This window comes from Hippopotamus amphibius, chromosome X, assembly GCF_030028045.1.
Source record: "Hippopotamus amphibius kiboko isolate mHipAmp2 chromosome X, mHipAmp2.hap2, whole genome shotgun sequence".
Classification (NCBI taxonomy): domain Eukaryota; kingdom Metazoa; phylum Chordata; class Mammalia; order Artiodactyla; family Hippopotamidae; genus Hippopotamus; species Hippopotamus amphibius.
The window spans coordinates 121119328-121132711 of NC_080203.1; the positions used below are offsets into that span (position 1 = coordinate 121119328).

The 13384-nt window shown below is 38.9% G+C and overlaps 1 protein-coding gene across 1 annotated transcript; it reads right to left on the reverse strand.

The window, feature by feature from the left end:
- Positions 1-5130: 5130 nt before the first annotated feature.
- LOC130841580 (peptidyl-prolyl cis-trans isomerase A-like) lies at positions 5131-5595 on the reverse strand. Its single transcript, XM_057717691.1, has one exon. It carries the CDS (start codon positions 5593-5595, stop codon positions 5131-5133), a length of 465 nt encoding a protein of 154 aa, XP_057573674.1.
- Between the last annotated feature and the right edge of the window lie 7789 nt (positions 5596-13384).

A 13384-nucleotide genomic window follows, 5' to 3' on the forward strand; every position in this document is an offset into this window, starting at 1 on the left:
CAAGGATTAAATAAACATGTGCTTAGCCCAGTACTTCCCATGTGATAAATCCCAAATATATGTTGCTGTTAGAGTATCTGGATTGGCCCTAAATGGAATCACAAGGGTCCTTAAGAGAGGGAGGCAGAGGGAGATTACACACACAGAAGAGGAGAGGACATGGAAGTAGAAGTTTGAGTGGTGCTGCCATGAGCCAAGGAATGCTGGCAGCCACAAGGAGGAAGAGGCAAGAAACAGTCTCCCTTAGAGCCTCTAGAAGGAGCAGGGACCTGTTAACAACTTGATTTCAGCCCAGTGAAACTGACTTCAAACTTCTGGCTTCCAGAACTGTAAGAGAATAATTGCCTGTTGTTTTAAGCCACCAAGTTTGTGGTAATTTGTTACAGCAGCTATAAGAAATTAATACAGTATTATTATCTAAAAAGTCACCTGCCGCTGTCTAGTCCACGGCAGGCAATGTAAAAGAAGATGCAGAAATGGGAGTGGATTAGCAATTAGACTTCTTCATTGTTCCTGACCCTTCCTATGAAATATACAGAAATAGCCTATATTACAGAAATGTAGGTATTCACTTTTACCTTGCAAACTAAAGAGATTTAAAAAAAAAACTGGCAGAAAATTTGACCTGAAAGTTCTAAAGAGAAAAAAAGAGATTTTAAACTGGTACTTACGCTTCTTTACTACCAATGGCATAAACTTCTGTGAGACCTACTCTCCTAAAAATAAACTTTATTTTTTTTAATTATTTATTTTTTTATTTTTTGGCTGCGTTGGGTCTTCGTTGCTGTGTCTGGGCTTTCTGTAGTTGCGGAGAGCAGGGGCTACTCTTCATTGCAGTGCACAGGCTTCATACTGTGGTGGCTTCTCTTATTGCGGAACACAGGCTTTAGGCGCGTGGGCTTCAGTAGTTGTGGCACACGGGCTTAGTTGCTCCCCGGCACGTGGGATCTTCCTGGACCGGGGCTCGAACCCATTGGCAGGCAGATTCTTAACCACCGTACCACCAGGGAAACCCTAAGACAAAACTTTAAATTGTATAAATACACCTGTTTTGGATCTCTTTTCCGACAATTCTCTTTAGAATGCTTCTTTATCAACTTATCACCTTCAAATTTTGATAGGCTGAGAATATTGCTAGTAAAATTTGTCAATGGAGTAAAGACTTATCTAAGTCATCTATTCAAATTCTGTTTGCAGACTTCTATTTCGGGAATGTAATTAAAATCGACTACAGAAGCTTTAATTCTCACAGGAGGTAATCTCTGATGGCCAATCTCTTTTGTGAATTCTATTTCAATGTTATATTAATTACACGTTGCATTTAATTAAAACTCCTACTTGTGGTCCTTCTCCTATGCTTTATGCCTTGATATTCCTAAGGTGAACCTGGCAGTCATTGCTCTGTATGTGCATCATGTGTATGTTTTGTACTTACAGGCAGTTTCACAGTGTAGAAAATTAGAATTTGTGCCTTAAAATTCATAATGTCTGGGGGACTCTTTCCAGCAAATGTTGCCCCCGTCGATGGAGGGTCTGTAGCTCTAATATCTTGGTCTTACCAAGCCACCTTCAAAACTACCCTATCCTGGGTGCTAGGGCAAAGTATGTTAGAACTGCAGGGCACAGATGCCTGGGTGTTATACAGAGAAAGACCCAGATGGTACAGCCATAGAGACAAGAGCTCCTGCTGCTCACTGATTTAATTATTGTGTGTCGATACCAAAAATAGAAGCAGATTCTACCTCTCCTTTCATGGCTTCCCACTAATGACTTAATGATGGATCAAATGTCAAAACTTCCAGAGCTTCAAAATCCTGATTTCACAGTAATTGAGCTCCTTTGAAATTGTCATGACCATGTGACACAATGACAAAGGAGATGGTTGTGAGAGGCAGAAACCTGGGAGAACAGCAGCATGCAAGAGAGAGGACTGCAGCCCATATGCCCAATACTTAGACACCATACGTGGTAGGTGGCTGGGCCAAGGCTCACGTGCGTGAGGGGATCTGAATGTGAGATCTTTTAAACATCAAATTATACACCATGATTTTCAATGTTTGGATCATCTGGATCTTGACACCCTTATCTTATGAGCACTGAGGCTTTATCATGACTTTTCATCTATAGCCAAATGCATGCTTTTTACCTTCTGCAGCTGACTCTGCTTTGGGCTCCTGTTGAGTTTGTTCTAAACTGAAAATAAAATTACATTTAAAGATAACTGCTCAGGGTCAGAGACTTGGTGGGTAATAGGGGAAAGGGAGGTCCCTGAAGCCAGCCAGATCCTTCCATAATGCCACATTGCCTGCCTAAGTGGTGGGACATAGATTTATTCATGTAACTCATTACTCACCAGAAAATTCAGAGGCAATACAAGGAGGCAAGTTGTTGGGTACAGCAATACAATATTTCCTCAAATGATCATTGCATCTGCTACCACAACTAATAATTACAATTAAACTTCCTTAATGACTACACCAGTAACATTGACTTTGTGGTTGAGCTGAAGCATATTGTTGTGTTTTCTATAATGAAAATCTGTTAAATAAATCAATTGTGTAGACAAGACTATTGAGTGGAGAGGCTGTATTCGATCCCTTTAGAGGCAACCATTTACATACAACATGTAAACACTTGATATGCTAAATATAAGCACTAAATCCATATGCTGATGACAAAAATTTTTATCTGTTTGCTAAAATTGGTTTCCTGGGCAATGCATCATTAGTCCAATTACAGACACTATTATATATATTCTTGAAAGCATGAAAACACGTTTTGCTTTAGATCAAAATATTCCTGCTGTTCTCTAAACGAATATGCTGTTCTTACTTCAGTGTAATTATTGAGCTGGACCATTTCTAAAGTAGTAGAAATCTGGTCTAACCATGTCACTTTATGAGTTAGTACACTGAGGCTCAAGAGCTTCAGTGATGGAAATATACATCATCTTGTGACAATCAGGCTACTGTCACAGACTTGAGCAGTTTCTTTCATAAGTACAAAGAAGGTTCAGAGTCATTGGCACTTTCCTGCTGCTGCTGCTACTGCAAGCTACTACTTCTGCCATCTATTCCTCCCCCAGCTGTTTGGTTGGTATAGTCAATTGGCAGTTGGCATGCACTTCAACCTCTTTCTCATGTGTGTGCTCCACTACAGGAGCCAAAACGCTAAAAGCTACATTCCCCAGTGGAGGTGAGGTGGGCGGCATTTTCCTGCTGCTTCAGTGCTATGGCTGGCAAGCACAGTCCTGAAGATGTGGGGTTTATGCATCCATGATGTGGGGTCTAGTCAGCCTGGTGGATGTCAAGAGGCCACTGTAGCCATGGAAACTAGATTTTAGCTGTGCATCCAATCATTATAGAAGCAATCCCTGCTTTTCACCTTCTTCATTGCACAAATAAACATCATTTCTGGAGAAAAAAAATCTTCCTCAAAATACAAATTTAGATAGACAGCATAGGAAAAAATATGGAGGCACTTGAAAAGTTTTGTACTTGATCTATAAGAAATGAGGAGCAGTTAAATGCTTTTAGCGTGATGACAGTGGTGTTTTAGAAAGATAAGTCTAACAAGAATTAGAGGAAAAGAAGGTGGAATCAGGTAAGCTGTCTAGTAGGCTATTTTCATAGAGACTTCGTTCTTTTGTTCATTTGACACTTATCAAGTTGTTATTACTCGCCAGGCTTTGCACCAGATGCTGAGGCTACAACTGAAGCAAGACTGACTCTGCCTTAGAGAAGCTTATAGTAATTAAGTGAGAAATGATAATCCAGCATAGTAAATGCTAAATAGAGGATGCTGTGAAAACACGAGAACAAGTAGAAAAAGCAACATTTAAGCTGTCAGGAGTGACTCCACTGAAGGATGAGGCGAACTGGTGGGAAGGGCCATCCAGGCAGAGTGAAAAGCACCTTCAAAGGCTTAGATGTGAGGGAAAAGAGGAACTGGAAGAAGTTCGGTATGTCTAGAACCTCTGAGTTGGAAGGTGGGGAAGAGGAGGGTGAAATAGGGAGAGATGAGATTGAAGAGAGAGAATGAAGCCTTGAAAGACTTTCCAAACCCATTTAGAAGTTCAGGATTTCTCTAGGGAGCAACAGGAAGCTGCTTAAGCAGAGCAAAGACATGAGTACATTTGCACTGTAGAAATTCATTGTGGCTGTCCTACAGAAAATGGATCACAGGTGAGGAAACTGGAAGTTGATGCCCTAGGCCAGGAACAAGACAACAATGGCCTAGATTAGGGCAATGGCAGATGGCAGTGGAGTGGACCCAAACCCTTTCCCAAGAGGAATCTTCAAGACATCCCTTTGTACAGTTTTTCTAAAAAAATAATTTTAGGTTTTCAAATTGCATAAGTAGAATTGTGGGCTTTGATACACCTGTCACTTGGCCACTTTGGAGTTGCCTAACCACTGGACACCATTAACAGGCACCACCATACATTCAACAGCAGCTGCTAGAATGAATGGCTTAGGGCCACAGAGAATATAACCAATTCCTATAAGTAGTCGTGCAAAATTAAATTGATTTTGTGATGCCAAATGTCTCCCTTGGTCCTCCAACTGAATTCTTAGTTTCTAGAAGGCAAGGCTTGTGGTGTGAGATGACCCTGGAGTGGAAGGAAGGGGTCATCTCATGGAGGACTTTGTAAAACCCAGTAAGGATTTCATCTTTATCTGAAGAACAGTGGGAAGCCGTGGAGGTATTCTAGGTAGGGAATTGACATAATCAGACATGCTTTTTTTTTCATGTTAAAAAAAACTTTTTAAACTAAAAATTCAACATAGGCAAAAGTACAGAGAATAAGTATAAGAAACCAGCAGATAACCATCACCCCAAATTTAACAGCTATTAACATCTACTACACTTGATTCATCTATCCCTTTTTTCCTTCTCTCTCTCTTTTTATTTTCATTTTCTTTTTGTTGTTTAGTTTTTATTTCCTAATCATAAACTTAACTTTGCAATCCAGTTAAACTTGGAGGGGGATGAGGAAAATATGGAACCCAAAGAACTGCAGTGGGAGCACAAAGATGATAGGATATTTTGAGCAGATGGGGAGGAAGCGGTGCTCTCCTGAGCTACAGGAGGAATGGTCTGGTGGTTAAGATAAAACACAAATCAAATTTATAAGATTTGTCCACAGTCAGCAATGGTGATCTTTTTCCTGTTCTTGCCATTCCTGGACCCAAAGCACTCCATGGCTTCCACAATATTCATGTGCTCTTTCCCCTTGCCAAAGACCACATGCCTGCCATCCAACCACTCAGTCTTGGCAGTGCAGATGAAAAACTGGGAACTGTTAGTGTTGGGGCCAGCATTTGCCATAGACAAGATGCCAGTACCCATACGCTTCAGGATGAAATTCTCATCATCAAGTTTCTCCCCATAAATGGACTTGCCACCAGTGCCATCATGGCATGTGAAGTCACCAAAGCAGGAAACTTTATAACCAAATCCTTTCTCCCCAGTGCTCAGAGCACGAAAGTTTTCTGTTCTCTTTGGAACTTTGTCTGCAAAGAGCTCGAAGGAGATGCGGCCCAAGGGCTTGCCATCAACGGCGATGTCAAAGAATATGGTGTGGTTGACCATGACTGGGCGGCTCAGGAGGCTCAGGGGCAGTGGCGTCTGCAAGCCCTCTCTCTCTTTTTTAAAATTGAAATACTAAAAAATAAATCCCAGGGACTTCCCTGGTGGTGCAGTGGTTAAGAATCCACCTGCCAATGCAGGGGACACAGGTTCCAGCCCTGGTCTGGGAAGATCCCACGTGCCTCAGAGCAACTAAGCCCATGCGCCACAACTACTGAGCCTGTGCTCTAGAGCCCTCGAGCCACTACTGAGCCCACCCACCACAACTACTGAAGCCCACGGGCCTAAAGCCCGTGCTCTGCAACAAGAGAAACCACTGCAATGAGAAGCCCACACACAGCAACGAAGAGTAGCCCCTGCTCACCACAACCAGAGAAAGCTCGTGTGCAGCATCGAAGACTCAACACAGCCAAAAGTAAAATTAATTAATTAATTAATTACAAAAAAGGAAAGAACAAGTTGCACTTAAAAATAAATAAATAAATAAATGAATAAATAAATAAAAAATAAAAACAAATCCCATACGTTTTGACATTTTACCTCTGAAAGCTTCAGTGCACATATCTAATAAATAAGAACAATTTCTTACATAACCACATCATTATCACATCTAATAAAATTAACAATAATTCCCTAACATTATCTAATACCTACTCCATATTCCCCAATAGTCTCAAAAAAAACCAAAAACCTTTTTTTACTGTTGGTTTTTTGGAATCAGGATCTAAACAAGGTCCACATATTGTGTTGATTAGGCCTTTTAAATTTCTTTTACTTTATAACAGTCTTCATTCCCTCTTTTTGTTTCATGCCTTGACTTTTGGAGGAAACCAATGAGTTGTCTTGTGGAATATTCAACCCTCTGAATTAGTCTGGTTACTTCCTCATTATGTGTTTAACTTGTTCCTTCATCCCTCATATTTCCTCTAAAGTAGAAGTTAGATCTAAAGGCTCAACTGGATGAAGGCCCAATGGTTTGGAGAACACAGCATTTCATAGGCAATTCTATACACTTCATCTTGATCATATCAAGAAGCATAAAATGTCTGTCATCCCCCTTTTAGACTGAGCAGTGGGTTCAGGTGATCACAGGCCTATCCATCCATTGTAAAGATGCTTGTCCTTTACAAACAGTGAGTGATCAATGATGCGATACTTTGGCCTCCTGATATTCTCTAGTTCCATGGTAGCCTTTCCTTCAGTGGTTTTATCATCCCTTGATGATTATTATCTGCATCAGTTACTTCATTAGGTGTGTCAAAAGTGGTGATTTTATAATTCTGCCACTCCTCTTGTGTTTATTAGCTGGAATTCTTCTATGGAGAACATTTTTCCATCAATTAAGACTATTTGGCAATCCTCAAACAGGATCATTATGCTCAACAAAGACTAATCCTTTCCACTTCATGACCAGTTTTCAAAGCAAGGTATTGATGACCTAGCTACTTCCAATGGCAATTAGTAAGTCTATTTGTTTGTTTTGGCATTCTCTTTCTTTTTATACTATCAATTCCAACTCATGGATTTTCATATACTCAATGTGTTTTAATCCATTCTATTATCATTATTTTTATGCCCAAATTGTCTCATTTTAGACCAATGGGGGCCCTTCAAGGTGGTTCCTGTTTCCCTTTGACACACTTGTTAGTCTTTGATCGCTTCCTTGCTACCTGGCAGGAAAAGGGTTATCTCATGCATTTCATGCCACTGACCTGGAATCGGCCATTTCTCCACGGAGCCCTGGTTCCTTTTAATTGGAGAATGGCATTTAAAGACCAGAGTCTGAGTGGTAAGAGTAGATTTGCTTTTGAGTAGATCACTTAGACTACATTGAGAAGAAAAGAAATATAGGAGGACAGAGTGGATACAGGCGGACCAGCTAGGAAGCTATTGCGGTAGCCAAGATCAGGGGGCTTGGATAAGGGAAGTAGTGCTGGAGATAGGGTGAAGTGGATGGACTTAAGAGCTGTTAAGGAGGTGCAATTGACAGGGCTTGGTGAAGGAGTGGAAATGATGGATGACAGAGAGGGAAACACCAAGGTTGACTCCTAGCTTTCTGGTAGATTGATATTTACAGAGAAAAAAGAATGTTGGAGAGGAACCGATATGTATGGGAAGATCAGAAATTCAGCTTAGGGCCTGATGAGTTTGAAGAGCCTTTGAGTCAGGCAAGAGCTGTCAAGTAGAAGGTGAATACAGATATCTAGCACTCACCAGAGAGGCCTGGAATAAGCGTAAAAATTTGTGTGTAGTCATCTATACATAAGTGGTGGTAATCTTTTTTCTTAATAAACTCTGGTTCTTTATATATTATGGAAATTAATTGTGACCGTAATTTATGTTACAAATATTTTCTACTAGTCTACTATTTGTCTTTAACCTTTAGTGTCTTTTAAAATGGGACAAAAGGTTTAAGTTTTACTTAGTCAAAATTATTAACATTTCCCTTGATAGTTTGTGAACTTTTTTCTTCCTCGGGATGACCAACTCTGCATCCGGTTTATAAACATGTTCCCATATATATATATTCTTTTAATGTTTTTAGAGTTTTTTTTTTTTACAGTTATACCCTCAGTCCCTCTGGCATTCCTTTTTTGTTTATCTTGTGGAGTAGGAGTCCTTTTTTCCCCAATGGATAGCTAATCATTCCAACACTTCTGACCAGGCTGTCCTTTGAAATACCAACTTTATCTATTATACGCTAACTTTTCACATATATGAGTCTATTTCCAAACTCCTTATTCTGTTTCACTGATTTGGTTTCTTTATCAGTACCTAGTTGTAGAGAACATTTTGATATCTGGTGAAGTGTTATCTCTAGATGGGTATTATTAAGTTCTAGTTCTGAGATTTAATCCCCTTCTTTTGTTAAAGAATCCACAAGGTCCATTCTCTGCTTGCATTTGTCATTACAAAATCTCATTGTACACATTACAGTTCCCAGGTTTACTGGAAATTTTCCTTTATATTTTAGGTTGAGAAAAGATTATAATTTTAGCATCAGTCTTTCTTAAATCACACCACACTGGTGTATTGTGAGATACTTTCTGTCAGCAAATCCTCTCCATGAGGTCTAGATTCTGGTGAATTTCTAATAGTATTCATTTCTTTTTTATCTTGTGTCTGCATTTAAGAGTCTTTCTATATATATATATATATATATATATTAATATTTTTATTTTATTTATTTGGTTGCAATGGGTCTTAGCTTTTGCAGGTGTGCTCCTTAGTTGTGGCATGCATATGGGATCTAGTTCCACGACCAGGATCGAACCTGAGCCCCCTGAATTGGGAGCGTGGAGCTTACCCACTGCGCCACCAGGGAAGTCCCTTTTCTATGTTAATTTTGATTGATCTCTAGCCACCCATTAAGTACCTCCTTTAGACTAGGAAACTGAGTTATCTCAGTCTTTTTGTGTTTAATTGAATGTCATCAAATGTTAGCTTTGCTTTTATTCTGACAAGTGGGCAAACTCTTCCCATTGTAGAATTTAAGCAGCAAAAGAGCACTGAGGAGAATGTCTAACTTTTCAGCAACTTTTAGAAAAATGTTTTTCACTGCTCTGAGACCATTAAGAATGTGTGTGAGTGAAAGTTTTGTGTGAAGCTAACTTTGTAGCTAGTAAAGGAGGGGTGGCTTGATTGCTATTACCTGCCCAATGCATTTTTTTTAACTAGAAAAATGAAATATAACATCTTTTAACTTGAAAAGAAAAAAGAGCATGACATTAATCTGACCAAGATGTGACTAGTAAAAGTTTTCACTATTCATCAAAATCCTTATCATTTAAACTATTATAAGGATTTTTAATGTGAAAAATGCAACAGAAATTAGTTATACAAATAGCCTTTGTCAGAAATCCTTCCAGCCTGGAGTCTGCCACACATACAGAATTTTGAAACCAATTAGACTTCAGTCCTTCTAGAAAAGGAACTTAAAAAAAAAACCCCACTCATTTACATACTGACAAGTCATTTGCATGTTCATTGAATGTCTCATAAATCCCCAAACTCACCTTGCCCACACTTACAAAGCCATGATATATTTGTAAATTTTCCCCCTCAATCCTTTACAGGGGCTATAGCGACTTTGTCTCTTGTCCAAAATTTTCTCGCCTGCAAACTCCAATTCATCTATCAAGATCCAGTTCAAATGTCACCTCCTCTGAGAAGCCTATTTTTATTTTCCCAGGCAGAATTAGTCACTTTCCTCATAGTAGACCTTCCTTACTTCTGTAGGTATCAGTTTACTTGCTTAGCAGCCTTTCAAAACTCAGAGTTCCTCAGCACCAAAAAATATTCCACGGTAGTTGTGCTCAATAAATGGAATGAATGAAGGAATATTAAAAGTTGAGATTTTCTTATTTTTCTCTTCTTGATATTCCAGTCCTTATTCTTTTCCTTATAATTTTTTCAATAATAATAATGTCTTGTTTTTCATAGTGTTTTACATTTTCTTGAGTAACTTCATTCGTTTCTTTTCAGCCTTTCAACTATCTTTTGACGGGCAGGTGGATTCCCCCCACCTCATTTTTATCAATGAGGAAACCGAGACCCAGAAATGCCAAGTGCTGTATGATTGCCTAATTGTAAGAGAATCAGAAATGGATCCTGGGTTTTCTGACAACTAGTCTAATGTTTTTTTCCATGATGTGATACTTTTTCTACAATATCTTCGATTCCCCAGAGATTTAGTTGAGTTAAACTACAAAAACATGCAAAGCAAATGGCATTTTAATGTGAAACTTTGAAAACTTTCCTTTAAATAAGGAAAAAGAAAAAAATGATTATTCTTACCACTTCTAATTCATCATTCTTGAATGTCTTAAATATTGCACAATTTAAAATTTATGAAAAGAACAGTTTAAAAAGCAGAGTCTACTCTTAAATCTCTAACTTTGTATTTTCTTTAATTCTGCTCTGAACGATATTATTTGTTTTAATCTGAAAGAGAACCCACAAATCTTGATTTTTTTTTTTTACTGGTACCCTACATACAAAAATTACACTGGCATGCTTCATACATTTTTGGATGAATTATGTCCCTTTATAACATCCACATAAAAAATTTTCTGAGTTACATAAAGAGAGAAAGCAGTACCAAAATATGTTCTTGGTTATTGGCCATTTCTTGAACTTGTGCAACCAAATGTATGAATGTTCCAAAATTATTCATCTACTGATTTGGAACTTGGCATATATTGTTCCACGTAATTGGTGTTCCCAGAATTTCTTCCTTTGTTCCTCTTTTCTTCTTCAACTGTATGTTCTCCTTGGATGATCCCAGCTCTTCCTATGGCTTCACCTTCTAGGTGCCAGCTTACAACTGCCAGCATCTTAACTCCATCTGTGATCAATGCTCTTCACTAAGAATTCTCTCAGGCTACTTGATACTTCTTCCTTGACGTCTCAGTCAAACTGAACATGGACTTATTATTTTCTCCATTCCTGGAGTTTTGTCTCCTCCCTCCTACCCCCTCCACAAATCCTGTAGGACCCTCTTCTCTATTCCCAGGGCTACTTCCTTGTCTCTGGCCTAGTGTAGCCCAAGAGTGTCTTATCTGATCCTTTGGTCCCCTGTCTTTTCCTACTCTATCCCCTTCTTCATACTGCTGTTAAATATTCCCTCCCAAAACCAAATCTGACAGTCCAATTTCTTTGCTTAAAATTCTTCCCTGGAGAAAAGACAAATCTCCCATGCAGAAGAATTCTAAATAATTTATATAGATAGTCCACCCTCAAGAAGGTGGAGCTTCACACACACACACACACACACACACACAGAGCACCTTCTTTTTTTTTTTTTATAAATTTATTTATTTATTTATTTTATTGGCTGTTTTGGGTCTTTTTTGCTGTGCGCAGGCTTTCTTTTTAGCTGCGGTGAGCGGGGGCTACTCTTTGTTGTGGTGCGCGGGATCCTCATTGCCGTGGCTTCTCTTGTTGTGGAGCATGGGCTCTAGGCGCATGGGCTTCAGTAGCTGCAGCACATGGGCTCAATAGTTGTGGCTCACGGGCTCTAAAGCACAGGCTCAACAGTTGTGGCGCACGGGCTTAGTTGCTCCGAGGCATGTGGGATCTTCCTGGAGCAGGGATCGAACCTGTGTCCCCTGCATTGGCAGGCGGATTCTCAACCATTGAGCCACCTAGGAAGCCCGAGAGCGACTTCTTGAGCGCAGGCTGCACTAAATTACTTCTCTCCAAAGAGTATAGTATGGAAATTGTGGAGGATCAGGGGTGAGAGGAATAACTTACAGTCAACAAACCTGGCAAACACTATTCAGCCAGGTGATCAAGGTCAACACCACCAGTGATAAGCCATGTTGATAGTATGTTCCCTTAATATAATATGATAATAATGGCATTTTAGCTCTGTGGTCTTCTTGACAGAAACGCATACCCATCTCGTCTAATCACGAGAAAAACACAAGACAAATTCCAGTAGATGGGCATTCTACAAAATACCTGACCAGTCCTCCTCAAAACTGTCAAGGTCATCAAAACCACAAAAAGTCTGAGAAACTGTCACAGCGAAGAGGAGCCTAAGGAGACATGATGATTAAATGTGATGTGGTATCCTGGATAGGATTTTGCAACAGAAAAAAGACATTGGGTAAAAACTAAGGAAACGTGAATAAAACATGGGCTGTAGTTTATAATAATAATGCATCAGTGTTGGTTCATTAGTTGTGACAAATGTACCATACTAAAGTAAGATGTTAACAATAGGAAAAACTGGGTATGCAGTATATGGGAACTCTCTGTACCATCTTCACAACTTTTACGGAGATCTGAAACTATACTAAAATTAAAAATGTATTTAAATTTTTTAAAAAGAAAAAAAAAGTGCTCCTGTCTACCTGTTACCTATAGGATTAATCCAAATCCAATATCATTAACATTAGAAAACCCTTCACAATCTGGTTCCATCTACCACTTCAGACAGATTTTCTGCCACTTCCTACATATCCAGTGCTTGACTCTCAATTAACTGCACACAAAGTCCTGTTTAACACAAATACACATGATGTGTTAGTTGCACTCATTCTAAAAGGCATTAGGTATTATAAGCTTCTTAAAAAAGCAAAGTAAACTGCCTTCTCCACTACCTTACTCATCATCCAGACAACCTCCTACACAATGTCTTCTGCCTCTACCACTATAGGACATTGTTCTTTCAAAGAATTCCGATATGAATGATCAGGGCAAAATATTAATACAACAGAAAAAAACAGTTTTGACCTCAATTTTGTAAGTTTCGTATAATTTCAATTTTGTAAAGACACACAAAAGAAAAAAGGGTCTTTATGCCCAGGAAGAGAGAAAAAGAATAGGAAGGAAATCCTTAAAAAGTAAAATGGTGTATTATAGACAATATTTCTTGCTTTTTTTGTGCATTCTTTTTTTAAATTATGAAATATAATATACATACAAAATGTATGACAAACACATGTACTCTTAAACCCAAAACCAAAACCAAACACAATGTAACTGTCACCCATGTCAATAAAATAGAACCTGACAGGTTCTCCACATGCAACCTCCTTGACCATGACCTTCAACCTCCCCAGAAGTAACTCCTAACTCCTGATAATCAAATCCTTGTTTTTCAAGTTTCTTTGTTTTGTTTTACCCCTAAGTATGCATCCTGGATTGAGTATTGTCTGAATGGAATCATACCATTTGGATTCTCTCTCTCTCTCACTCTTGTTCGCTCTTCTTTTTTTTTTTTTTTTTTTTAATTTATTTATTTGGCTGCACCAGGTCTTATTTGGGGCACATGGGATCTTTT

Coding starts and splice junctions, on each gene's coding strand:
- LOC130841580 (XM_057717691.1), bottom strand. CDS start 5,595: ATGGTCAACCACACCATATTCTTTGACATCGCCGTTGATGGCAAGCCC.